This window comes from Musa acuminata, chromosome BXJ3-5, assembly GCF_036884655.1.
Source record: "Musa acuminata AAA Group cultivar baxijiao chromosome BXJ3-5, Cavendish_Baxijiao_AAA, whole genome shotgun sequence".
Lineage (NCBI taxonomy): Eukaryota > Viridiplantae > Streptophyta > Magnoliopsida > Zingiberales > Musaceae > Musa > Musa acuminata.
The window spans coordinates 29,512,350-29,538,615 of NC_088353.1; the positions used below are offsets into that span (position 1 = coordinate 29,512,350).

Below are 26,266 nucleotides of genomic sequence, written 5' to 3' on the forward strand. Positions count from 1 at the left end.
TTCTATGGTCGATGATTAAGTTAGGGAGCCAGCCATCATTTTTTTTCTCTACTTGGAACATTTCTGGTGATGGTCAACCAAAAGATGATGACACATGAAGAAGATTACAACATAACTGCACCACCATGATCCTAATATTGAGTTTAATACGTTCATCAATAAGACGACATAATTTTAGGACTTGGTCACATCCTACCCTTGTCACGAGGAACTGTCATGAAGCTTCAGTTCACTGTTCTTGTGAACTGATTGAGTACCACGAGCTTAATTTAACATCGGAAAGTTGGCTATGGACACAAGCTATATCATTCTACTGTTTCATTAAACTATTTCAAGTCTCACTCGGATTATTTCATACCATGGCTTCCATCTAATTACTCTTTAAGAGGTCATAAACTGCTTCTTTGTGCATTTATATTATACAAAACCATATACAAGTCGTTTGATCGGACATTTCAGTGGTGAAGTGTCACAAGTCAGAGAAGGCTAATCCACGTACGCATAAAAGTTCAAATGAAATATTTTCAACAACACTAAGAGTAATTGTGAAGCTTGATGGAAATGCCGACATGTCACATCCGATTGCAGCGATCAACACTTTGGCCTTTGCGATGTGGCATGCGTGTTGGGTGAGCGGCCATGCATTCGTTACACGCGTCCAATGTTGGACGGCCATAAATGAATCAGGTGGCTCGTGATCGACGCGTACGGTCACAGCCGCCATTCCTTTTCCTACACCACCCACTCCCATGGCCATTATTGTCGTTGTTTAAGTCATGAAAAGATGGATTGATAGATTGATAGAGATGCTTTGGATCAAACCCCTACCATCCTATTTATAGCACCCATTGCTGTCTCACTCTGGTCACTGGAAATTTACTACACCCAGGGACGAGGATCACGATCGTGTGAGAATGAATCAGTTGTTTTCCTTTTTCGTTTCCGTCGGTCTGCTAATTTTCGCGGTCGCTTCATTAGAAGCTCAGCTTCCCCGATCTGTGTCTAATACAGTATCACTATAAGCGACGAGTGATAACTGTGGAGAGACTGTATCTCGGTAGGAGGAGGTAGAGGCCCTGGAGAGAGGGGAGATGGCGATTGCAGTCAGGGAGTACGACGCGAAAACAGACCGGTCGGCGGCGGAGGCGGTCGACCGGATGTGCGAGGTGGGCACGAGCGGGAAAGCGTCGCTGTGCATGGACCTTCTCGGCGACCCCCTCTCCCGCGTTCGCCACTCCCCCGCCTACCTCATGCTGGTATATATATGTATCATTCGATCCCTTTCTGTGAGGTGGTTTACGATCCGTGTCGATCGTTCTCAGGTGGCTGAGACAACTGGCCCGGTGAAGGAGATCGTGGGCGTCGTCCGTGGCAGTGTGAAGGTGATCGCCTGCGGCAGGAACAACCCTCGACAAGGTGGCGGAGGGACGATGAAGAGCCGCACTCCGGTGTACACGAAGGTCGGCTACGTGCTTGGCCTTCGCGTCTTGCCTTCCCACAGGTAAGTTTGGTGCTGTCTGATGTGGAGTGGTGATTGGTTGTGTTCTTTGTTTCTGATGCTGATGAATCCGATGGACCCAAAGGAGGATTGGTGTTGGATTGGAGCTGGTGAAGCGGATGGAGGACTGGTTTCGGGAGAAGGCAGCGGAGTATGCGTACATGGCGACGGAGAAGGGCAACGCGGCGTCCCTTCGACTGTTCATCGGGCGATGCGGCTACACCAAGTTCCGCACGCCATCCATCCTCGTCCACCCGGTGTTCGCCCACCGCTTCGCCCTCCCCCGCTGCGCTGCGGTCCTCCGCCTCCCACCCGCCTACGCCGAAGCCATCTACCGCCGCCGCTTCTCTGCCACCGAGTTCTTCCCCCGCGACATCGACGCCGTCCTCGCCAACCCCCTCTCTGTGGCCACCCTCCTCGCCGTCCCAGCAGGCTGCGCCGCCGCGGAGCGGTGGCCAGGAGTCGAAGCTTTCCTGGCCGCCCCGCCGGAGTCGTGGGCGATGGCGAGCGTCTGGGACAGCGGGGGCGTGTTCCAGCTGGAGGTCCGGGGGGCGTCGCGGCTGCGGCGGGCCGCCGCAGCAGCCACGCGGGCGGCTGACAGGGCCGCGCCTTGGCTGCGGATCCCGTCGGTGCCGGACCTTTTCCGGCCGTTCAGGGCGTGGTTCCTGTACGGGATCGGCGGGGAGGGGCCGGAGGCGGCGGCGATGGCGGCTGCGGTGTGGCGAGTGGCGCACAACGGGGCGATGGGCGCGGCGGCGGTGGTGGCGGTGGAGGTGGCAGAGACGGAGCCGCTCCGCCAGGGCATCCCGCGGTGGCGGCGGCTGTCGGTGGCGGAGGACGTGTGGTGCGTGAAGCGGCTGGCGGAGGAGTACAGCGACGGGGCGGTCGGCGATTGGACCAAGTCAGCACCGGGGTCCTCCATATTCGTAGACCCCAGGGAGCTGTAAGGTGAAGCCAGGCTTCCCCATGTCACAGGTAGCTGCTAGCTGTAGGCTGTTGCCCATTTCCATGCTTTCTCCTTCTGCAGAAATGTTTTCATTTTGGTGTGTTTTCTGTAACATCCCAAGGAAGCTAAGGGTGAAAGCAAAGGTTTTTTTAAAAGAAAAAGACACGTTAAATTAAATGAAGTACGAACAGTACCAAGGAGGTGAAGCCCCTCTCAAAACATAGATGAAGATGAAAGGAGGTATCACACCTCTCGAACAAAAACAAGAAATAGAGTTAAAAGGGGGTGAGGCACCTCTCAAAACAGATGTAAAAGTCGGTGACGAATCTTTTAAAAAAAAATTGTCTATAAAAAAAAATTGATTAAGTTGTGAGCAGAAGTGTGGAGGTTTATGTTTATCTAGGTTCATTGTGTGATCTTGATGTCTTGATATAATAGAAAATAATGTTACAGAGGGATTTGAAGTGTTATAGAATACTGTTAGGGTTGGAGAGCATATCGGTAATATTCTTGGAATCAGTAAAAACTTTTAGGATAATAAGCCCTCTACTTATAGGGGAGAGGAGGGAGGGTGTCTATCGCAGCCTGTCAAAATCTAATTGTTCCTTGCATCGATTATAATGAAATCGAAATATACAAAAGCAAGGTAAGTGTTGAATGAGCTATTGCAGAATAAGTTAAAATAATAATAATGGGAGTAATCAGAGGCTTAGTAGTTAGTGGATGAGGGTTCTTGGGAGGGGTTCCTTGGTTCTTGGTAACGATTCCCTCTGGTTCCCCTTAGGACAAGTGATGGAGATAATATCATCATTAGTAAGAGTGATTGCTTTATGCCACGTGGAGCCAATTTGATAGTGAAGGTTGAGAAAATGATAATTATTGCTATGTTCTTTGAAAATCTAAGATTGTTGGTATAAAAGTTCGAATATAAGAGAAGATGAGTCTAGGTTTAAATCAAGAATCAAAGATTTAAAAAGTATATTGAAGATTGATTTAAGTCACGTGCCAATAGTTTTCAGCAATTAGATAGTCGAAAAAGATATAATTAATTAAAACCTAGTTTGAGTTACGAATTGGGTAAGCTAATATATAGTTATGGAGGAATGGTAAAGTCCTTTCGAAGTAGGCAAGCATTTTCAAAGAAGCTTTCATAAAAAATTTTTGACTATAGAAATTATCAAAACATGTCACATGGTTATTCATCCACACCGTTATCAAAAGATGTCACACCTTTCATAAAAGATGTCATACCGTCATTTTGGGCGATGGTACCATCTAGCACTGCCCCCCAAGAGGTAGTACCACCAGATCTGGGCGATGGTACCGTCTAGGATAGTGTTAGTGTTAACTGACACTAAGCGGTGGTACCACCCAGCGGAGCCAGTGGTACTGCCTGTGCTCGGGGAACTCGGGATGGGAAAGTTTTAGGCTCCAAGTTTGAATCAACTTGAAGCCTATAAAAACCCCTCTCATCCCTAGTTAAAGCACACAAGCACAGAGTATTCAAAAGTGAGAAAACGTTGCTGCAATCTCTTTAGAAATTTCCCCCTCTACTCTAAGTTTAGAATTCTATAAGAGAAGTGTGAGTGCTTGTAAGGGTTGACTCCTAAACCCGTGAAAAGGAGAAGAGGGGTGTAAAAGGTGGTTGGTCTTCACCTATTGAAGGAAGACCTCTAGTGGACGCCGGTGATCTCATCGGAGGAGGAAGCCGAAAGTGGATGTAGGTCACGTTGATCGAACCACTCTAAAATCTGGTTTACGTTTTATTTATGCAATTTATCTTTCCTACAAACCTCTTTAATTGCTTACTACTTTTAATACATTTACAAATAGGTTTCAAGTTAAGATCTTTATGAAAAGGTTTTCGTCGGAATTAGTTTTTATCGCAACGAAGTTTTTGAAGATGTGATTTTTTCGCTGCACTAATTTACACCCAAGAGAAATGACTCTTTTCGGCTTTCAAGAGGGTCACTCTCTCATTTATCATCCCTTTTTCAATGGGACGGACTACACTTATTGGAAAACTCGAATAAGAGTTTTCTTGCTTTTATTGAATCTCGATTTATGACATATAGTCAAAAAGGAATTTGAAATGTCTTCTCTTCCAATGAACAATTGGAATGATTTGGAGAAGAAGACGTTTTCTCTAAATGCAAAGGCTATGAATGCCTTATTTTGCGCCTTAGATAAAAATGAGTTTAATCGTATTTCTACTTGTGAAACGGCTTTCAATATTTGACGCACTCTTGAAATCACACATGAAAGAATTAACAAAGTTAAAGATTCAAAGATTAATTTTTTAATGCATGATTTCGAGCTTTTTTGAATGAAGCCGAGTGAAACCATTATTGACATGTACACCCATTTTACGAATATCGTCAATGATTTAAAAGCTCTTGACAAATATTTTTCAGATTTTGAACTTATAAACAAGATTTTGTGTTCTCTTAATAAGAGTTGGGATTCAAAAATAACAGCTATCAAGAATCGAAAAACTTGAACCAATTTCTAATTGAAGAACTAATAGGGTCCTTGATGACGTATGAAATAATGTGCAATGCACGTAAAGAAATTGAGAACCACCTTCCAAAGAACAGGAAGGATTTCAAACTTAGAACATTTGAAGACCATTCGAGCATAAGCTATGAACATTAACTACTCACTAAGAAATTTAAAAAGTTTATGAAACAAGAATTAAAGAACAAGAACAAAAAGAATGTAATTACTTGCTTTGAATGCAAGAAAAAGAATACAAAGTGGGATGAATCGAGCTCGTCCGAAGATGAGGAGAAAATCAACAAAGGCGAGGTGGCAAACTATGCCTTAACGGCTTTCGACGATGAGGTAATCGAAATCCCCTTAATTTATTTCGAAATTATATGATGCTTTTCACGATGCATTTTTTTATTTATTTAGTTTAGAAAAATTATTTTTTGAAAATTGTATAATGTAATGAAAATGTAAAAAATTACGAATCATGCTTATCATGTTAGTAATTTTGAAAATAATCATAAAAATTGCATATGATAAAGGAACAAAAAAATTAGACTTAAATCATGCTAGATTTTTTTTATGTGATAAAGTGATAATATGTATCTTAATGATCTTTATATTTAATTGAAAATACTTTACCAAATCATGCTTGATGAAATAATATAATGATGATTTGATATCATGCTTAATGATGATGCATGGATTTTGTATCAAAAACTAAGTTTGAAAAGTTAGATTCACCTAAATGGAAAAATACATATTTTATGATAAACAAACAAAATGATTCTAATTGAAAATATGAAATCATGCTTGATGAAATAATGTAATTTGAGGTCGTGCTTAATAAATTTAAATTTCAAAATTATGCATGATGATTTTTAAGTAATTTATGGTTTATTGATCTTGATGATTTTTGTGATTATCGAACTTTATGATCTTTTGAAAGTTCTTTTTGACGTTAATGAATAATGCATGGATTTGGCATAAAAGAAAAGAACATGTATGAAATCAAATCAATAAGTTGAAACTAAAAGAGAAAAGCATTTTTTGAAATTTTTTTTTCTCTATCTTATCAATTTTTCACTAGGAGATTGATAAAGTTGCTTGTGTCATTTTGAATCTCTTAAAAATAATGTTGAGATTTTGATGATTTTGTTGATTTGAATTTGAATGAGCTTTGTCTTGATTTCTTACAATTATAATTTGAATTCTCTATTGAATGAATCAAGATTGTTTTCTATTTAAAAGAAGGTTTGTCGGAATGGTTCATGGTCTTTTAGTATTCATGATCTTGATAATTATGTTTTTGAAATTTTATGTAAATCAAGATTGTTAATCATGATTCTCTCGTTTAATCAAAGAGAATATTTTTCAAAATGAATCGTAAGTTGTTTTCTCTTGATTTTTCGATACCCACAATTTGAGAAAATATACCTTGATGCTTGGAACATTTTATACATAAATTGATTTTTTTTAATTCAATACTCTGTTAGGACTCTAGCTAGGAGAGTCCTAATTGAGAGGGACATTCATGTAAAACCTACCTAAGCCGACCCCTATTAAAGATGTGAAGAGGCCGGCTAGGGTTAGGAGGTTGTTTCTTAGAGAAGAATTATGAGTTGTAAAAGAATAGGAGTCTTGAGTAGAAGTCCTATTAGGAGTTGGTTAGAAGTAGGAGTCTTGAGTAGGAGTCATATTAGGAGTTAGGGTTTAGAAACCCTTTAAATAGCCATGTATTTCTCCTCTTTTGATAGGCAATAGATGAATCTTTTCTGCAGCCTTTGAGCAGCAACTTGGAGGGAGGAACCCCTATAGAGTTCCAACGAGGCCGATCCCCTAAAGAGATCAACCCCAAGTTTAGAATCTGCAAGGGTTCTAACACCTGGTATCAGAGCAGCGTTCTTGGCATCTCGCTGCCCTTCCATAGCCATCCATCAACCCTCCACAACCGCCCAAAGCAATTCTCACAATTGCTTAAAAGATCGTCGTCGAATTCCGCCATCATCTCCACCATCGCGGATCATCCTTTGATCTCCCCGTGAATTGCAACAGGTTCTGGTTTCCTACCTTACTGCTGCTGCAATTTAGTTATCCTTATTCGAAAATCCAAAAAAAAACTATTCCTATATTGTTGCATAAACTTTTCGTTACAAAGTTTTCATCACTATGACGAAAGATACATTACAGAATTCCAACTGTATAGCACCGTCTGTTTGATCTTGCTACTGTGTTTTTTCTATCCAAATCTCTACAAAATTTTATGACATTTTTAATACTTCCTAACAGCAGATTTCCCTTTGGTTTTGTCAAAAAATTCTCAATATAAACTATTGATATTTTACATCTAATCTGCTATACTTGAAAATCTGCACCGTAAAATTTCAGCCGCATAGCACTGTTTGTTTGATTTTGATACTACGTTGTTTCTATCTAAATCTCTACAAAAATTTTATGATAGCTTTAACACTTCCTAATAGTGGATTTCCCTTTGGTTTCATCAAAAATTTCTTAAAATAAACTATTGATCTTTTATGTCCAATCTGCTATACTTAAAAATCTATAATGCAGAAAATTTCAACTGCATATTGTTGCCTTAACCCATCTATTTGCAATCTTTTTTGAATGAAATTTCTTATACATTTCATAGATCATCTTGACTTCCATCTAAGATTGATCTATTAAGGAATTCATCTCTAAAAAATAATTTTGTGTTGTTGTAAATTTTCATCGTAAATCGCTAAAATTTTTCGACGAGAATTCTGCTATCGCAACTTGCACCAATTTCCTTATTGTTATACTGCCAAAATTTTCTTGATTAAATTAGTCATCCTTGCTGTCATATAAACTGTGATTTTGCTATCAATTCCCTCCTCAATTCTCTCAAGTTTTTGATGGAAATTAGGTTGAGAAACCGCTGTTTCTTCGATGACAATTCTACTCTTACAAGACAGCACATACTTGCTGCAAATTCCACTGATTTCTATCAAACCTTTACTGCCATCTACCACAAATCCAAAACTTTCATCCACAGCCCTAAAACTCCACTAAACCACACCCTCAAACTGCACCCAAAACAGCCACAAAACAAGCCTAAACCGCAGTCGACATCTACCAATCCACCAATCCTTTCGACCATCACCTCTCTCAACCTATACACGCCTTTAACCCGACAACAAAAGAGAGATCATAACATCACAGATTTGGAGGCATATACTATGGCATCTGAGGAGGCAATCAATGCTAAATTTGAAGCCTTTGAGACACGAATGGAGGATACGATTCGGACACTCTTTACTGAACTCAGATTGGGCCGACCACTAAGCCTGAAGAAATCACATCAAGGAGAGAGCTTTGCCCAATCGCACCAAGCCCAAAGAGATGACTTCCAAAAGAGAGGAGGTTCTATTATCGACCCCAACCATCCACACATGAGGGTGGACTTCCCCAGATGGGAAGAAGGAGACCCGATTGGTTGGATTTCGCGTGCGGAGCGATATATTTAGTACCACAAAACCGCGGACGCATCTATGGTGAAAATTACAGCTATACATCTTGAAGGGGATGCCATACATTGGTTTGATTGGTTTGAACACACTTATGGAGTCCTTTCATGGTGACAATTCAAAGAAGGATTGCTAATCCACTTCAGACCAACCGATTACGAGAATATTGACGGACAACTTGCAAAGATCCGACAAACCTCCACCATTCAGGAGTACCAAACCAGGTTTTAAAGGTTATCTAATCAAACTCATGATTGGTCTCAAAAATAGCTATTGAGGACCTTCATTGAGGGCTTGATGCCGGAGATCCGGGGAGAAGTTAAAGCGCGACAACCGTACACGCTTATGGCAGCCATCTCTTTCGCACGACATCAAGAGGAGCGATTGAATCATGAAGCTTGGAGGACTAGAGTTACTCCTCAACCAAAAATACTAAAGCCCTCAGCCCCCCTACCGTCGATCGAGTCCCTGCACCAAAGAGGTTGATAAGAGAAGAGCTTCGGGAGCAATCTGCGAAGCGGTTATGTTGGTATTGCGACGAGCCATGGAGTTACAAGCATTACTGTAGAAAAGGGAGACTTCTTTTGATTAAACTAGTAGAAGAAGAGGTCATTGAGCATTCAAAAGAGAGCCTTAAACATAATGAAGAAGATGCAAAAGAAGAGCCATAATTGACTGACGTTACAGTACACACACTAGCTGGTTACTCAAACCCGCAAACGATGAAAGGGAGACTTTTTATGATTGAACCAATAGAAGAAGAGGTAATTGAACATTCAGAAGAGAACCTTGAATATAAAGAAGATGTGGAAGAAGAGCCACAACTGACTAACATTACAGTACACGCACTTGTCGGCTACTCAAACCCGCAAACGATGAAAGTTGGATGCCTTCTCAAACAACAACCGATTATTGTTCTCGTCGACATGGGCAGTACTACTAACTTCCTAAATAGTAAGCTTGCTGTTCAGATAGCATTACCTATCGAGAATCGCTGTAGGTTTTATGTTAAGGTCACCGACGGACGGATTTTGAATTGTGCTCGTAGGCGCTCGCAAGAGAAACTATTGCTGCAGGACCAAGAGATAATTACAGATTTCTTCCTTCTCCCTCTTAACAATCATGAGGCCATGCTCAGAATTAAATGGTTGACGATATTAGGTGATGTTTCCTGGAATTTTATGAAACTAATTATGAAATTTTACAGTAAGGAGAAACAGATGACATTGCACGGGAAACATGGGGGTGACATAACAACGATTTGCACACAACAAATGGAGAAGGTTTTGCATAAAGCATGCAGTAGCTTTTTGGCACAACTTGAGCAGCAAACTAAGGGAGAGCTAATAGAATTTGAAGATCCAAACCTACTTCCTTTGCTTGTTGAATTTTCAGATATATTTGAGGAACCGTACAACCTACCTCTTACCCGTTGGTATGATCATTATATAACGATTCTTTTAGGAAAACCTCCAGCAAATACTCGGTCATATCAGTATCTACATCTCCAGAAGGATGAAATAGAAAGGATTATAAAAGAGATGCTCGAAACAGGAGTTATTCGGCCAAGTTGCAACCTCTACTCTTCACCGATACTACTTGTACGCAAGAAGGACGGAACATGGCAAATATGTGTTGATTACCGAGCTCTCAATGGCATAACCATCAAGGATAAATACCCTATTCTAGTAGTAGATGAATTGCTAGATGAAAGGGAGTACAAATCTTCACAAAGCTGGACCTTTGATCCGGGTATCATCAAATACGAGTGTACGAAGAAGTCATATCGAAAACCGCCTTTCGAACACACAACAGCCACTACAAATTTTTGCTTTCTTCAACAAAAGGTGGAATATCTTGGACATATCATATCAGAGAAAGGTGTGACGATGGACCCCTTCAAAATTGGAGCAATGTAAAACTAGCCTACCCCGAGGAACATTAAATTGCTACATGGCTTTCTGGGTTTAACAGGCTACTACCGTAAGTTTGTAAAAAACTATAGAAAGATCAGTGCACCACTCACTTCTCTACTAAAAAATGATACATTCCAATGGTCGGACAAAGCCTCCGCTGCCTTCGACAAACTTAAGGCAGCCATGACGACGATGCAGGTGCTAGCGCTACCAGATTTCAACCGACCCTTCATCATTGAGGCTGATGCATCTGGAGATAGAATGGGAGACGTTCTCATGTAAGATGGTCGACCACTCACATATATTAGCAAGGCATTGTCTCCCCCCTATCAAAACATATTAACATATGATAAGGAGATGCTCGCCATTATGTACGCAGCAATAAGGTGGAGATCGTACTTGATCAAGCAATGCTTTCAAATCAAGACTGACCATAAAAGCCTAAAATATCTCTTGGAGCAGAAGATATCTTCCCCCGAGTAGCAAAAATGGGTAACAAAGGTTCTTGGATATGATTATGAAATAACTTACAAAAAGGGGAAATAGAATGTTGTTGCAGATGCGCTTTTACAACTACCTAAGCAAGCTGAATTTTTGGCCATTTCACTTTCGACTAGTGACTTCCTTGAGGATATTAAAATGGAATGGCAAGAAGATTCGGAGACCAGTAAGATCATAAAAAAATTGGAGGAAGCACCAAGCTACGTGACTCATTACAATTGGGACTCAAAAGAATTACACTATAAGGGACGCATTATGCTTATGATAAATTCTACTTACATCTTCATGAGCAGATTTTGGACAAGGTTTGTAGGGTACTAAATTGAAAAGGAGTACGACATATCACCACAAACCGATGGTCAGATGGAAGTTGTAAATAGGTGCTTGGAGACAGCCCAAAGCCACCCACCAAATATGACTACCCAAGGAGAACTTCAGACCCAACTAAGTGCCATTATTGATCGACGGATCGTAACTCGACGACGACGACTCACTACTGAAGTGCTAATACAGTGAGTGAACCTACCAATAGAAGATGCCACTTGGGAGAACTATGACGACTTGAAGATCAAATTTCCAAAATTCATGTATCGTCAGCCTCGAGGACAAGGCTGATTTGAAGAGGGTGGGTTTGTTAGGACTCTTGCTAGGAGAGTCCTAATTGAGAGGGACATTCATGTAAAACCTATTAAAGAGGTGAAGAGGCCGGCTAGGGTTAGGAGGTTGTTTCTTAGAGAAGAATTAGGAGTTGTAAAAGAATAGGAGTCTTGAGTAGAAGTCCTATTAGGAGTTGGTTAGAAGTAGGAGTCCTATTAGGAGTTAGGGTTTAGAAACCCTTTAAATAGCCATGTATTCTTCCTCTTTTGATAGACAATAGATGAGTCTTTTCTGCAGCCTTTGAGCAGCAACTTGGAGGGAGGAACCCCTATAGAGTTCCAAGGAGGCCGATCCCCTAAAGAGATCAACCGTAAGTTTAGAATCTACAAGGGTTCTATCATACTCCTTTGTAATTATGATTTGTTTATTGCATGATATGATTGAATCATTGTTATAAAATAAAAAGGAAATTGTTAGGTTGCACATTGGAAAAGAGAACAAAAATATATGCTAGCTTGAATGATAAAACATGAGATTGTCTATAGTACAAATTTATTGTTCTCATGAAGTGTAGATTGAAATAATGATAGGAATATTGATGTAATTATAAATGATGATTTGATATTATGCATGCAATACTTTAACTTATGATAATGATACATGCAATGATAAAATATTCATGATAAAATAATTGTTTTGACATTCATGACTTGAATTTTCATCTATGCTATTTTTCTTTGTCATGATTTGAAAATTATTGTAAAGGGAAAAAAAGATACAAAATTATATTCTTCCCTTCTTTTTGACACGACAAAGGGGGAGAAAGAGTTACTAATGTGCACATCTCAAAGAGAAAGATGCTAGCTTACACAATTCAAGAATGAAGCAAAATTTTGCTAGCTTGCACTTTGCAAAAGAAGCAAAAATGGCACTTCTCAAAAGAGAAGAAAGAGCTTGCTATCTTGAACATCACTAGCTTGCCTATCTTAAGAAACAAAAATTGCAAAAGTTCTATCATCTCAAGAAGCAAAACTTGCAACTTGCATATTGCAATAGGAAGTGAGAATCGCTAGCTTGCACACTTCAACGAGAAGCTATCTTGCATTTTCTTTCGAAATTTTGCTAACTTGTATAATATAGAACATGTTATCTTACTACCTTGCATATCTACAACTTGATAGCTTGAATGTTCTAAATATGATATAGCATTTGCTAAATTTTTGCTAGATTGCATGATGGTAGAACTTGAAGATTTATTATGCAATGATTTGAAACTGTTATATCAAACACCTAGAAAGTGGAACTTCTCCTTTTTGTTGATGACAAAGGGGGAGAAGTATGTTGATGTCATGCATGATTTGATCATGACATGTTGCTTGGATTTTTGAATCCAAGAGTTTCTATCAATACGACATATTGATAAGGGGAGTTTGTTTAAACTCCGGGAGTTAAGGTTAACTCCGTAATCGATTGGTTGTCATTATCAAAAAGGGGGAGATTGTTGAATCTCGTATTTTGATGATGAAACCAATTGATATATTTATATTTTAATTTACGTTTTGAGTGACGCAGGATGCTTCGATTAGGATGAAATAATTAAAGCAGGAAAAATCATGTTAGGCCGGAGGAACATGTTAGAAGATTAGATGTCGGATCGGTGGATCGGTCGACGTATCGACAGAAGGCTTTGGGCCATGGATTCGGGCATTGGGCCAAGAAGAGCGGATATTGCGCCAAGGATATTAGAGTTGCAGAGTCAACTGGTCGATTGGGCAATAGGCTACAAGAGAGGACGATACGCCGAAGAATCGAACGAAGCGTCGAGGAACCAATGACATGCCGGACAACTTGATTAATGCTTAATATAAATTGAAGTGTGTTTTACATATGCAGGATTAATTACGATAGCAAGGCATGAAGCAAAATGAAGTCTCGAAGTTGAGGACGTGACTTCGTTGGGAGTTCGAGAGTTCGTCAGAAGTTCGGACGTTCGTCGAAAGTTTTGGTAGAACTAGCCGAGAAGTTTCGGAGCTTGCCAGAGAAGCTCATTGGAACTCACCAAGAAGATTGTCATGAAGTCTAGGAGCTTGCTAGGAGTCTGCCGGAACATTGCCGAGAGATCGTCGGAAGTTCGCCGGAAGATCGCCGGAAGCTCGTCGGAAGAATAGACATAGGGACTTGTTTAGCTTAGCAAATGTCTTAGGATTTCGTAGTTAGCACGTAATTGGGCTTGGATTTGGGCCAACCTAATTAGAGGCCAGCTAAGCCCATATAAGAACTGTGTTGGGCCCAATAAGAGGCCCAAATAGTGCCCCAAGAAGCCTTACCGTCGTGGCACAGTCTTCGAGACTATGTCAGGCAGTGTTATCGCTAGTCTGGGCGATTGTACCACCCCTAGCAGGGTGCTAGGCGCTGGTACCACCGGTTTGGCGATGGTACCGCCCAGCACTGCCCCCTAGGCGGTGGTATCGCCAGACCTGGGCAGTGGTATTGGCTAGGACAGTGTCAGTGTTGACTGACACTGGGTGGTGGTACCGCCCAAGCTAGGGGAACCTGGGATGGGAAAGGTTTAGGCTCCAAGTTTGAATCAACTTGAAGCCTATAAATATCCATCTCATCCCTGGTTAAAGCACACAAGCACAGAGTATTCAAAAGTGAGAAAACGCTGCTGCAATCTCTTTAGAAATTCCCTCCTCCACTCTAAGTTTAGAATTCTGTAAGAGGAGTGTGAGTGGTTGTAAGGGTTGTCTCCTAAATCCGTGAAAAGGAGAAGAGGGGTGTAAAAGGTGGTTGGTCTTCGCCTATTGAAGGAAAACCTCTAGTGGACGTCAGTGACCTTGTCGGAGGACGAAGCTGAAAGTGGATGTAGGTTGCATTGACCGAACCACTCTAAAATCTAGTTTGCATTTTATTTATGTAATTTATCTTTACTGAAAACCTCTTTAATTGCTTACTGCTTTTAATATATTTACAAACAGGTTTCAAGTTAAGATCTTTATGAAAAGGTTTTCGTTAGAATCGGTTTTTATCGCAACGAATTTTTTGAAGACGTGAATTTTCCGCTGCACTAGTTAACCCTCTCTTAGTGCCAACCTCTTGATCCTAACACCATCACCTAGTTTGGGTGGTACTATCGCTTGACAACATAGGAGATCATGTACTGATGATACTACCACCAATTTGGGTGGTTCCATCGCTTGACACTAGCGGGTACCATCACCAAGTAATCTGAAAAATGTACACTTCGTATGTTCCAACTCATAGGTGGTTCCATTGCCTAGTCTAACGGTTCTACCGCCTAGTCTAGCGGTGCCATCGCTTGACCTAACTATGGGTCACTGAATGGGCCTTCTAATGGGCCCAAATTAGTCTAAATTCAGGCCCAATATGCCCCTAATTAAGTTAGCATAGTTACATCTAAAACTAACTCAATTTAGACCTAAACTACGATGATCAAGACATAAACGATTACAAGATAGAAATTCTATGTTATCTAGCATGTTAATGGTTCATCCAGACTCCTAGTGCATCGTGCTTTCCTTCAGCATATTATTCGATCCTTTGGCATATTGACTCCCACAACATCCGATCTTGGCGTAATGTCAGATTCTTCTGGTCTGATGCCCGATCTCTGACTCCGAGCTAATGTTTGATTCTTCTACTTCAATCGGTTTACCTTTTCATGATCGAAATTAATCCTGCATCATTTTTCTCAAACGTTAGTTAGATTATAAACTCATTAATTAATTTCATCATTAAAATTCAGGATTCAACATATTATGGATAGAGTAGAGCAACCAAGGATAAAGACATTGATTCTAGGCTTTCAAATTACACAAAAAGTTTTCCATCTTATTGACTAGCACGGTAACAAGAAGCTTGTATAGGACATTGTAGAGTGAGATGGGCCTAATATCGCTAATAACAAAAGGTTTTGGTTTCTTAAGAATGAAAATTAGATGAGTTTAGTCAAAAGAGTGACAGAAGTGTGGAGGAATAGAATTCAAGAGCTATAAATAAAAGGGCACTAGGGCGGTCCAGTATCTTTTGTAAAACTCAACAATGTATTTGTCGAGCCCTAGACTTTTGTCCCGATCCATACTATTTGAGTGTCATGGAGATTTTGGTTAGTTTAAAGGGGAAGATCAGCGAGGGATGGCAGGGAGAAGGTATGGTAGGAAGAGTGGGCCAATCCAAAAGGTGCAAGGAGATAGATTGGGGTGTATGAGGGGCCCAAAAGCTAGAGTATTAATCTGTGAAGGCTTGGCCTCATGTCTTCCATTAAAGCACCATTGTCAAAATGGATGTAATTGGTGATGAAAGTATTTAGTATTTTTATCTGCATCAAGAAGCCACTTTGCTTTAGCCCTCATGCTCCATTTGAGGTGTATATGTTTGGAAAGATAGTGTATTTGTTTTGAAGGCAACATAAGGAGGTGAGGTCCTGCATGGAGTGGGGAGCAAAGCTTTCCTTAATCTCAAAGGCCTTAATCTTGAGCTCAATTTGGTGCAAGGAGTTGTCAACACTACCTAAGCGATTTTTGCTCCAATGTAAGAGTTTATGTTAGAGAGTAAGGAGAATCTTGTGGGTGTTAGACATGAGATTCCTATTGAAGTTCAAAGAAAACCAGTGATAACAAATGATACAACCTGCTTCAGGGTAATTAGGCTTGTTACAGTGGTAGAGGGAGATGAGAAGGGGTTGTGATCTGAAAAAATACATAAAAGATGCGTAACGTGAGTATGTGAAAACGAGGCGATCTAAGCATTAGAAGCCAAAACCCTGTCTAAGCGAGTAGAAACACATAACAATTGTTACACTAGGTAAATCAAGAACTCAGAAAAGTAGATATCAGTAAGGTTATTGTTGTAAATGAAATCTTTAAAAAAGATCACAAAAAACTCCAAAAAAAATTATTTGCTATCACATTTTTTAAAAGCCCAGAGGATATAATTGAAATCACCACATACAATCTAGGGAATATTAGAAATATATAGATTAGAAAGATACTTCCAAATTGAGTTTTAAAGACCAACATGAGTATTGAGTTTTAAACACCATGAGTACTAGCATAAATAGTCGAGAGAAGCCAAGGAGGTGTACCTTATTATTCTACCGTTAAATGGATAACTTATTGATCCTTACCTATGTTAGTTATAAATGTTCAGCAAACCAATTATGTATGATGTGAGTGATGACACGCGTGACATGATGCACACACTTTTTATTTATTATATTATTTGATATTTTATCACTTTATATTACTTGTTATATATATATATATATATAGTGATATTCATGGATCTGTGCAATGAGAATTGAATCATGATGAAATCATGATAATAAGACCGATTCACCTTTAAACACATACCCTAAATAATCTTGGTCATAGATTACTCGAGAGAGATATCGAGATAACTGGACAGATTGATGTGTTGTATACCAATCCATATGATGGGGGTAGTATGTCTTATAGTTGCTCGTGTGGGGATACTAGGGCTACAGTGCAAGTGCTCATTGGACTTGAGACACAAAGGATATCCTGTACAAGTACTCCACTATTTGATAATGGACTTATAGGTTTGGAAGTTTCAAATCTAGCACAGCTACTTACCGGGAGTGGTAGTCAACCTTATTAGGGCTATTGAGTATCGATAGAGGATTATCCACTCTTAGTGTCATGAAAGTGTTGAATCTCAAATTTTGATGATGAAACTAATTGATTGTGTTTAGATGTTTAACTGCATTTTGAGTGATGCAGGTCTACTCGATCAGGATTAGACAATTAACGCAGGAGGAATTGACGTTGCGCTGGAGGAGATCACGTCAGGGTATTGAACGGCAGAAGGGTTTGGACGTAAGGCATCGGGCCAAGGAGAGAGGAATTGCGCCAAGGATATCGGGGTTATGAAGGTCAACCGTCGATTGGGCAACAAGCTGTAAGAGAGGACGATGTGCTGAAGAATCGGATGAAGCGCCAACCAATGACGTGCCGGGCAACAGAATGTCAATTCGCGTTGTAATAATTGTCTAGATCGGAGTAGAGTTTTTGCTTGTGTGTGCAGGATTAACTACGATAATGATGAAGACATAAAGTGAAACAAAGTGTCGGAGTCAAGCGCGAAGGATTTATTGCGAGTTCGAGAGTTCGACGGAAGTCCGAAGGTTCATCGGGAATGCTGCCGGAACTAGCCGAGAATGAGTAGGGAGCTTGCCAAAGGGTTTTTCGGAAGCTCACCGGAAGGTTCGTGGGAAGTTCACGGAGCTCGCCGAGAAAGATCGGAGCTTGCCAAAGAAGCTCATCGAAACTCGCCAAGATCAAATCGTGAAGTCTAGGAGCTTGCCGGGAGTCCGCAGAATGGTTTCCGAGAGTTTATCGAAAGACCGCCGAAAGTTCGCCGGAAGAAGTCTTGACTTACGGACTTTGTAATAGCTTAGAAAATATCTTTAAATTCGTAGTTAGCACGTTAATTAGGGTTAGGATTAGGTGTTAATCCTATAACCCAAGTATGGGCCAATTGGGCCCTAGTTCGGATTGGTTTGGGCCAAGTTTGGAGCCCAACCAGTGAGCTGAATTGGCCTAGGCGGTGGCACCGCCAGTCCACTGTCAGTGTCAGAAACTGACAGGCGATGGCACCGCCATTGACAGGCGGTGGCACTGCCAGCATCGGGAACCAAAGAGAATTCAAATTTTGGAGCCCAAATTTGAATCCTCTTGAGGCCTATAAATACCCCTCAAATTTCAGCTGAGATTACAACTTTTGAAGAAGCAATTGATTGAGAGAAAGGTCTTAGAAAAGTCTTAGCTAGTCTTATTTTCAATTTGCTAGTGTTCACCTCCTTTTTCTTGCTGAAAATCTGTAAGAGAGTGAACAGCTTGTAAAAAGTTGTAAGAGGGGTATTTACCCTTCCCCTTCAAGAGATTTGCTAGTGGAAGGTGGGAGCCTCATCGAATAGGGGCCTCGCAAGTGGATGTAGATCATTTGACCGAACCACTTTAAAATCGGCATGATCTCTGGTTTCCATTTACTTATTGCCATTTATATTACTGCAAACCATTTGCACTTTGATGTTCTACTTCTTTGTCTCCTTCTTACGTATCCCGTCAAGTTAAAACGCAATCGAAACGGTTTCAAACGAAACGTTGCTTTTATCGTACGAAGTTTCCGAAAGGGTTTAAATCGTCAAAAGTTTATCGTACTTTACCGCTGCACTAATTCGCCCCCCCCCCCCCTCTTAGTGCCGCTCCGATCCTAACAATTGGTATTAGAGCCACGATTTTCTACTTTAGTTTAACACCCAAATAAAAATGACTCTTTATGGCTTTCAAGAGGGTCACTCTCTCGTTCGTCCTCCCTTTTTCAATGGGACGGACTACACTTATTGGAAAACTCGAATGAGAGTTTTCTTACTTTCTTTTGATTTGAATTTATGGGACATAGTCGAAAATGGATTTGAAATGTCTTTTCTCCCAATGAACCATTGGAATGATTTGGAGAAGTATATGTTTTCTCTAAATGCAAAGGCTATGAATGCCTTATATTATGCACTTGAAAAAAATGAATTTAATCGCATTTCGATGTGTGACTCGGCTTTTGATATTTGGAGAACTCTAGAGGTCACTCATGAAGGCACTAGCCGAGTGAAAGAGTCCAAAATCAATATTCTTGTGCATTCTTATGAACTTTTCCGGATGAAACCAAGTGAGTCCATCGGAGACATGTACACCCGTTTCACGGATGTCATCAATGGACTCAAAGCTCTTGGTAAAAGTTTTTCTAATTTTGACCTAGTCACTAAAATCTTAAGATCCCTTCCAAAAAGTTGGGATCCAAAAGTTACGGCCATTCAAGAGGCCAAGGACCTTAAAATATTCCCTCTCGAAGAACTTATTGGGTCTCTAATGACCTACGAAATGAACAATGTGACAAAAAGGAAACTCGAGAACAACCTTCCAAAGGACAGGAAGGATTTCGGATATAGAACACATGAAGACCTCTCGAGCATAAGCTCAAGTGATGATGAACTTAAACTACAAATGAAACAAAAATTAAAAAGAAAAAAGAATAGAACTACTTGCTTTGAACGCAAGAAGAATAAAAATTGGGATGAATTGAGCTCTTCCAAAGACGAGGAGAAAATCAAGAAAGGCGAGGTGGCAAACTACGCCTCAACCACTTTCAACAATGAGGTAATCAAAATCCCTCTAATTTATTTCGAAATTACATAATACTTTCATGAGTTATTTTTAATTTAGTTTAGGATTAATTTTCTTGAAAATTGCATGTGTTATGTTAATGCAATAAAATGTTAGATATAAATCTAATGCTTATACACCTAGTAAGATTAATCTTATGTATGTGCTTGAGAAGCAAGAATGTGTATTTTGACGATTTCTATATTGATTTTCAATGACGATGCATGACTTTTGAAAGGAAGGCTTGATGATTTTTTTTTAACCTTGTCTTTGGTTTTCAAACATGATGTATGGTTTTGACATATGAACAAAATTTGAGCATGCTAAGATAAAGTCAATCATATAAATTAAAACTAAAGAAGTTTTAGTTATCTATAAGAATCATTCAAAATTATGTTCAATAAAAATGCAAAATGATGGAATGAAAATATTAAATGTTTTAATATCATTTTATGCATGAGATTTTAAAAGTTATACATAATGATCTTGATGGTTGTTATGAAGAAATTTATTTTTCGATTCTAAATGATTGATGATATATATATATATATATATATTTTTGGCACAAAATGGATAAAGGCATACTTATATGAAACAACTAAATAGATAAAAGTATTTTTCTTGAAAATTCTTGGTTTGATTAATCTATTTTATCATCTTTTTATGAATATCTTGAAAATGATTTTGATTTGATGATTTGAATTTGAATGAGCTTTATCTTGATTTTTCGAGATTTATAACTTGAGATTTACTCTATAAAAATCAAGATATTGTATCCTCAATGTTCCTTTTTAGCATCTATTATCCAAATGAATTATGATTGGTATCATTACTATATTTCTTCTTATCGTGCACTAAAGAGAAAATTTTCCTAAATGAATCGTGATATTTCGGAACCACAATTCTTTTTATGATTCATAATGAATTGAGAAATTTTATATGCTTGAATTAATATCTTATTCTAAGATTGAATGAATTTTATCTATATCATGATCTCCTAAGATTTTTCCTTGATTATTTAAGAAGAGATTTTTTAAAACAAAACGTGTCTTCTGTTATTATCTTTTCATAATATGATTTTTATGCAATTCCTTGTACTCATGAAATATTTATCTCATCACCCAATAACTCCTCTTGATATTCCTTATGTGATGAAACGAAATAATGCATGAAATTCAAATAAGAAGTTAATGATCATGCATGATAGGATGTAATGAATTTTGACATTTAGATACTATCATTTGAATAGCTATGATCATGTTGCCAAAATGATTTATCATGAATGCTTGAATATCATATATGATATGCCGATATTGATGATTGAGTTATTTGTATCATGCATGAAAAATAAAAGATATAGTTTTGAAATTTTGCATGTTCGAATTTGAAAATATGATGATGCATAATGATGAAATTGTGTAATGAAAATATTAAACATTTTGAAACCATGTTTTAGTGTTATGCATAATGATCATGCTTAATAAATTTTAAAATTATGCATGATGAATCTTGCAATTTACGGATTATTGATTTTTACTATAATGGAAGTGCCTTATTGATCTTTGTTGTAATAAATTTTATACTTTCGGTTTTAAACATGATACATGTTTTTATTTGCCATAAATGAAATAAAATCACATGAATTGAAAGAACTAAAAAGAGAAAAATATTTTTTCCTTGAAATTTTATTTTTCTCTATCTTATTGATCTTGATGATTATTATGATAAATCTATGTATACCATTTTGAATCTCTTGAAAGTAATATTGAGATTTTGATGAATTTGACGATTTGAATTTGAATGAGTTTGTATTTAAATTATGATCTTGATTTCTTGGATTTACTACTTGAGATTCTTTTTTAATCTCAATCTCTTCTTTGTACACCTACAATTTTTGTTATTTATAAAAGGAAGATATTTGATAAAATGAATCATGTCTTTTGGTATTCAAATGGTCTTATCTTTGATGATATGAGTTCTTTATATCTATGATATAAATGCCTTGAAATGATTGAAATATTTTACATTTTTATGCTCTTCCCTACTTCTTTCTTGTTTTCAATGATAAAACGGGGAGAAGTTTTGATCATGCATGGTAGGATATAATTTGACAAAATTTATACCATTATGAAACATTTATGATTTGCAATGATGCATGCAATACTTGTGCTTTGTAATTATGATGTGATGTATTGCATATGATGTAAATCATGATTTAAAATGCTATGAGTTGTTGCTAAAATGATAAATGTTGATTTAATGTTTTGTATCATAAATGCTCTAAATGATGATTGTTTGGTATCATGATCAAAATATTGATAAATAGTTAAAAATTTTAGTATTATGTATGATATCCTCATAATGTCGATCGATTTATTCAATATCGTGCATGAATGAAATATAAGGTTTTTGAAAATATGTATATTTTAATTTGAAAATATAATGATGCACAAATAAGATTGACACTTAACCCCTATCATGATTTGAAGATTATAGTAAAGGGAAATGAATTACACTATTGTATTGTTATTCCCTTCTATTTGATAATGACATAGGGGGAGCAAATTTTGCTAGCTAGCTCGTAAATATCAAGAGAAGCAATTAGTGCTAAGTTACACATTATGAGAAGAAATTACTATATTGAAACATTAATGTAATTATGAATGATGATATGATATTATGCATGTAATACTTCAACTTATGATAATGATGCATGCAATGATAAAATATTCATGATGAAAAATTGTCTTGACATTCATAACTTGATTATTCATCCTTTGTCATGATTTTGAAATCTTTGTAAAAGGAAAAAGAACTACAAAACTGTATTCTTCTTTTCTTTTTGACAATGACAAAGGGGGAGAAATATTGCTCACTCAAGATGCAAAATTTGAAAACTTGCACATTGTAAAAGAAGCAAAACTTGCAACTTGCACATTGTAATAGGAAGCAAGAATCATGAGCTTACACAAGAAAGCTATCTTGTATTTGCTTTCGTAATTTTTTGCTTGCTTGTATGTAGTAAAACTTGCATATCATAAAAATTGATAGCTTATAGTCTAAAGAGAAGCAAATAGTTGCTATCTCAAAATGCAAAATATGCTAACTTGCTACAGAAGCAAAATTGCTAGCTCAAACATTGCAAAGGAAGCAAAAATTTGCTAGTTTGCAACTTGCATATCGTGAAAACAGCTAGCTAGTAGTCTAAAGAGAAGCAATCAATAGCTATCTCAAGAAGACCAAACATGCTAAACTTACACATCTTTAATCGTTAGATTGCATGATGATAAAACTTGATATTATGTTTTTCATGCAATAAGTTGAATTCATCTCTCAAACACATAGAAAGTGACACTTCTCCTTTTTGTTGATGACAAAGGGGGAGAAGTATGTTGAGGTCATGTCATGATTTGATCATGACATGTTGTTTGGATTTTTGAATCCAAGAGTTTCTATCAATACGGCATATTGATAGGGGGAGTTTGGTTAAACTCCGGGGAGTTAAGGTTAACTCCGTTAGTCATCAATTAGTTATCATCATCAAAAAGGGGGAGATTGTTGAATCTCAGATTTTGATGATGAAACTAATTGATTGTATTTAGATGTTTAACTACATTTTGTGTGATGCAGGTCTACTCGATCAGGATTAGACAATTAACGCAGGAGGAATTGACGTTGCGCTGGAGGAGATCACGTCAGGGTATTGAACGGCAGAAGGCTTCGGACGTCGGGCATCGGGCCAAGGAGAGCGGAATTGCGCCAAGGATATCGGGGTTACGGAGGTCAACCGCCAATTGGGCAACAAGCCGTAAGAGAGGACGATGTGCTGAAGAATCGGATGAAGCGCCAACCAATGACGTGCCGGGCAACAGAATGTCAATTCGCGTTGTAATAATTGTCTAGATCGGAGTAGAGTTTTTGCTTGTGTGTGCAGGATTAACTACGATAACGATGAAGACATAAAGCGAAACAAAGTGTTGGAGTCAAGCGTGAAGGATTTGTTGCGAGTTTGAGAGTTCGACGGAAGTCCGAAGGTTCGTCGGGAATGTTGTCGAAACTAGCTGAGAATGAGTAGGGAGCTTGCCGAAGGGTTTTTCGGAAGCTTGCCGAAGGGTTTTTCGGAAGCTTGCCAGAAGGTTCGTTGGAAGTTCGCGAAGCTCACCGAGAAAGATTGGAGTTTGCCAAAGAAGCTCATCGGAACTCGCCAAGATCAAATCGTGAAGTCTAGGAGCTTGCCGGGAGTTCGCAGAATGGTTTCCGAGAGTTTATCGGAAGACTGCCGAAAGTTCGCCGGAAGCTCGTCGGAAGAAGTCTTGACTTACGAACTTTGTAATAGCTTAGAAAATGTCTTTAAATTCGTAGTTAGCACATTAATTAGGGTTAGGATGAGGTGTTAATCCTATAACCCAAGTAGGGGCCAATTGGGCCCGAGTTCGGACTGGTTTGGGCCAAGTTTGGAGCCCAACCAGTGAGCTAAATTGGCCTAGGCGGTGGCACCGCCCAGCACCCGAAAGCTGGGTGGTGGCACCGCTTGGCTGAGCGGTGGCACCGCCAGTCCACTGTCAGTGTCAGAAATTGACAGGCGGTGGCACCGCCAACATCGGGAACCAAAGAGAATTCAAATTTTGGAGCCCAAATTTGAATCCTTTTGAGGCCTATAAATACCCCTCAAATCTCAGCTGAGATTACAACTTTTGGAGAAGCAATTGATTGAGAGAAAGGTCTTAGAAAAGTCTTAGCTAGTCTTGTTTTCAATTTGCTAGTGTTCACCTCCTTCTTTCTTACTGAAAATCTGTAAGAGAGTGAACCGCTTGTAAAAAGTTGTAAGAGGGGTATTTACCCTTCCCCTTCAAGAGATTTGCTAGTGGAAGGTGGGAGCCTCATCCAAGAGGGGCCTCGCAAGTGGATGTAGGTCATTTGACCGAACCACTTTAAAATCGGCATGATCTCTGGTTTGCATTTACTTATTGCCATTTATATTACTGCAAACCATTTGCACTTTGATGCTCTACTTCTTTCGCTCCTTCTTACGTATCCCATCAAGTTAAAACGCAATCGAAACGGTTTCAAACGAAACGTTGCTTTTATCATACGAAGTTTCCGAAAGGGTTTAAATCGTCAAAAGTTTATCGTACTTTACCGCTGCACTAATTCAACCCCCCCCCTCTTAATGCCGCTCCGATCCTAACAGAAAGAAATATCTCATATGTTCTGGCTCAAACAAATCCCTGGTTAGGGTCATTTAAATTAAGAGAGAAAGAGTTCTTCGGGAGAATCCGATTAGAGCGAGACTCGAATAGAAACTATATGAGTATGACAGCACTATACCCGATATATGGTCTTTGGGATATTAGATGGATGTGGAACTATAGATACATGATAACTAAGGACATATGGGTCAAATGGATTGGATTCCCCTATATTGTCTAGGGATTACGACGTAGTGGCCTAGTACGTCCGTAGTCGATGAGTCGAGTGAATTATTATGAAGATAATAATTCACTGAGCTAGAAGAAGTTTTGATAGATATGACTCACGGCTAGCTCGATATTGGGCCTAGAGGGTCACACACATATAGTAGGTATTGCGACGAGTAGAGGTTCGGATATAAGATATCCGTCGGAGCCCATATATTATTAGATATCCAATAAGCCCCTGAATTATTGGATTCTATGAATGAGATCCAATAATAAGCAGAATGAGATCCAATAATAAGCAATATGAGATTATTAGATAGAGATCCACTAATATAAGAGGCTTGGGTAGTTGGATGAAGATCCAATACCCAATAGGATAGGATCTATTATGATTAAGTAGACAGGGGACCTCTATAAATAGGAGGGAACCAAAGACCCATCAGCCAGAGGCTTCTTGGTTGCCACCTCCTATTCTCCTCTCCCTTTCTCCACCTCAAATAGTAGGTGTGGAGATTTAGCCAACGATTTAAGGAGCATCGTCGTAGCCCTATTGTGTGGATCACTACTAGAGAGGAGGATGCTTGACCTCCTTTATCCTCTCCTATAAATCTGCAAGATTCAGGGATATACGATCTCCCTAGGTAACACGACTATCTCACACGTGGTTTTATGTTTCATGGGTTTTTACACACCAATCTTCGCACGACGATGAACACATTTTTGGGAAATTTGGGGTTTTTGTTTTCTGTTCTTCCATTGTACATGTGATATTGCTTCTAGATTTTCCTATAGTGGTATTAGAGTCAGATTTTTCATGCAAAAGATTGATTTTGAACTACATGTGTTGTGTCATAGAAAATCTTTTGACGTCAAAATCATTGACATAAAAATGAGAAAGGGAAGCAACTATTGCTGCCCTTACTACCCTCGTAGATGGTAGCTTGCTACCCATCTACGTGCGTGCAGTCGCCTGTAGTGGTAGTCGCAAGGGTAGCGATTGTAGGCAATTGGCATGACGTTCGTAAGCGCAACAACTGTTGCTGCACGTAGTTGCAACCACATGCAGCCGGTCGCCCTGTAGGCAAAGTGTTAGGATCAAGAGCACTAAGAGGGGGGGGGGGGGGGGGGTGAATTAGTGCAGCAAAAAACCTTCTACGAAAAATAAAAACTGCGTTCGTTCGTTAAAAGTGATTTTGG

The 26,266-nt window shown here is 39.0% G+C and overlaps 1 protein-coding gene across 2 annotated transcripts; it reads left to right on the forward strand.

Moving 5' to 3' along the window:
• The first annotated feature begins 875 nt into the window (after positions 1-875).
• Positions 876-2,621, forward strand: LOC135637688 (probable N-acetyltransferase HLS1-like). Of its 2 annotated transcripts, XM_065150399.1 has the most exons (3): positions 876-1,256; positions 1,323-1,501; positions 1,584-2,621. In XM_065150399.1, exons 1-3 carry the CDS (start codon positions 1,092-1,094, stop codon positions 2,443-2,445), a joined length of 1,206 nt encoding a protein of 401 aa, XP_065006471.1. In that variant the 5' UTR covers positions 876-1,091; the 3' UTR covers positions 2,446-2,621. The 2 variants fall into 2 exon arrangements, with proteins under 2 accessions (XP_065006471.1, XP_065006470.1); XM_065150398.1 differs by having other exon boundaries at positions 876-1,501.
• The last annotated feature ends 23,645 nt before the right edge of the window (positions 2,622-26,266 follow it).

Coding starts and splice junctions, on each gene's coding strand:
- LOC135637688 (XM_065150398.1), top strand. CDS start 1,092: ATGGCGATTGCAGTCAGGGAGTACGACGCGAAAACAGACCGGTCGGCG. Junction 1,502..1,583: donor CGCGTCTTGCCTTCCCACAG/GTAAGTTTGGTG, acceptor ATGGACCCAAAG/GAGGATTGGTGTTGGATTGG.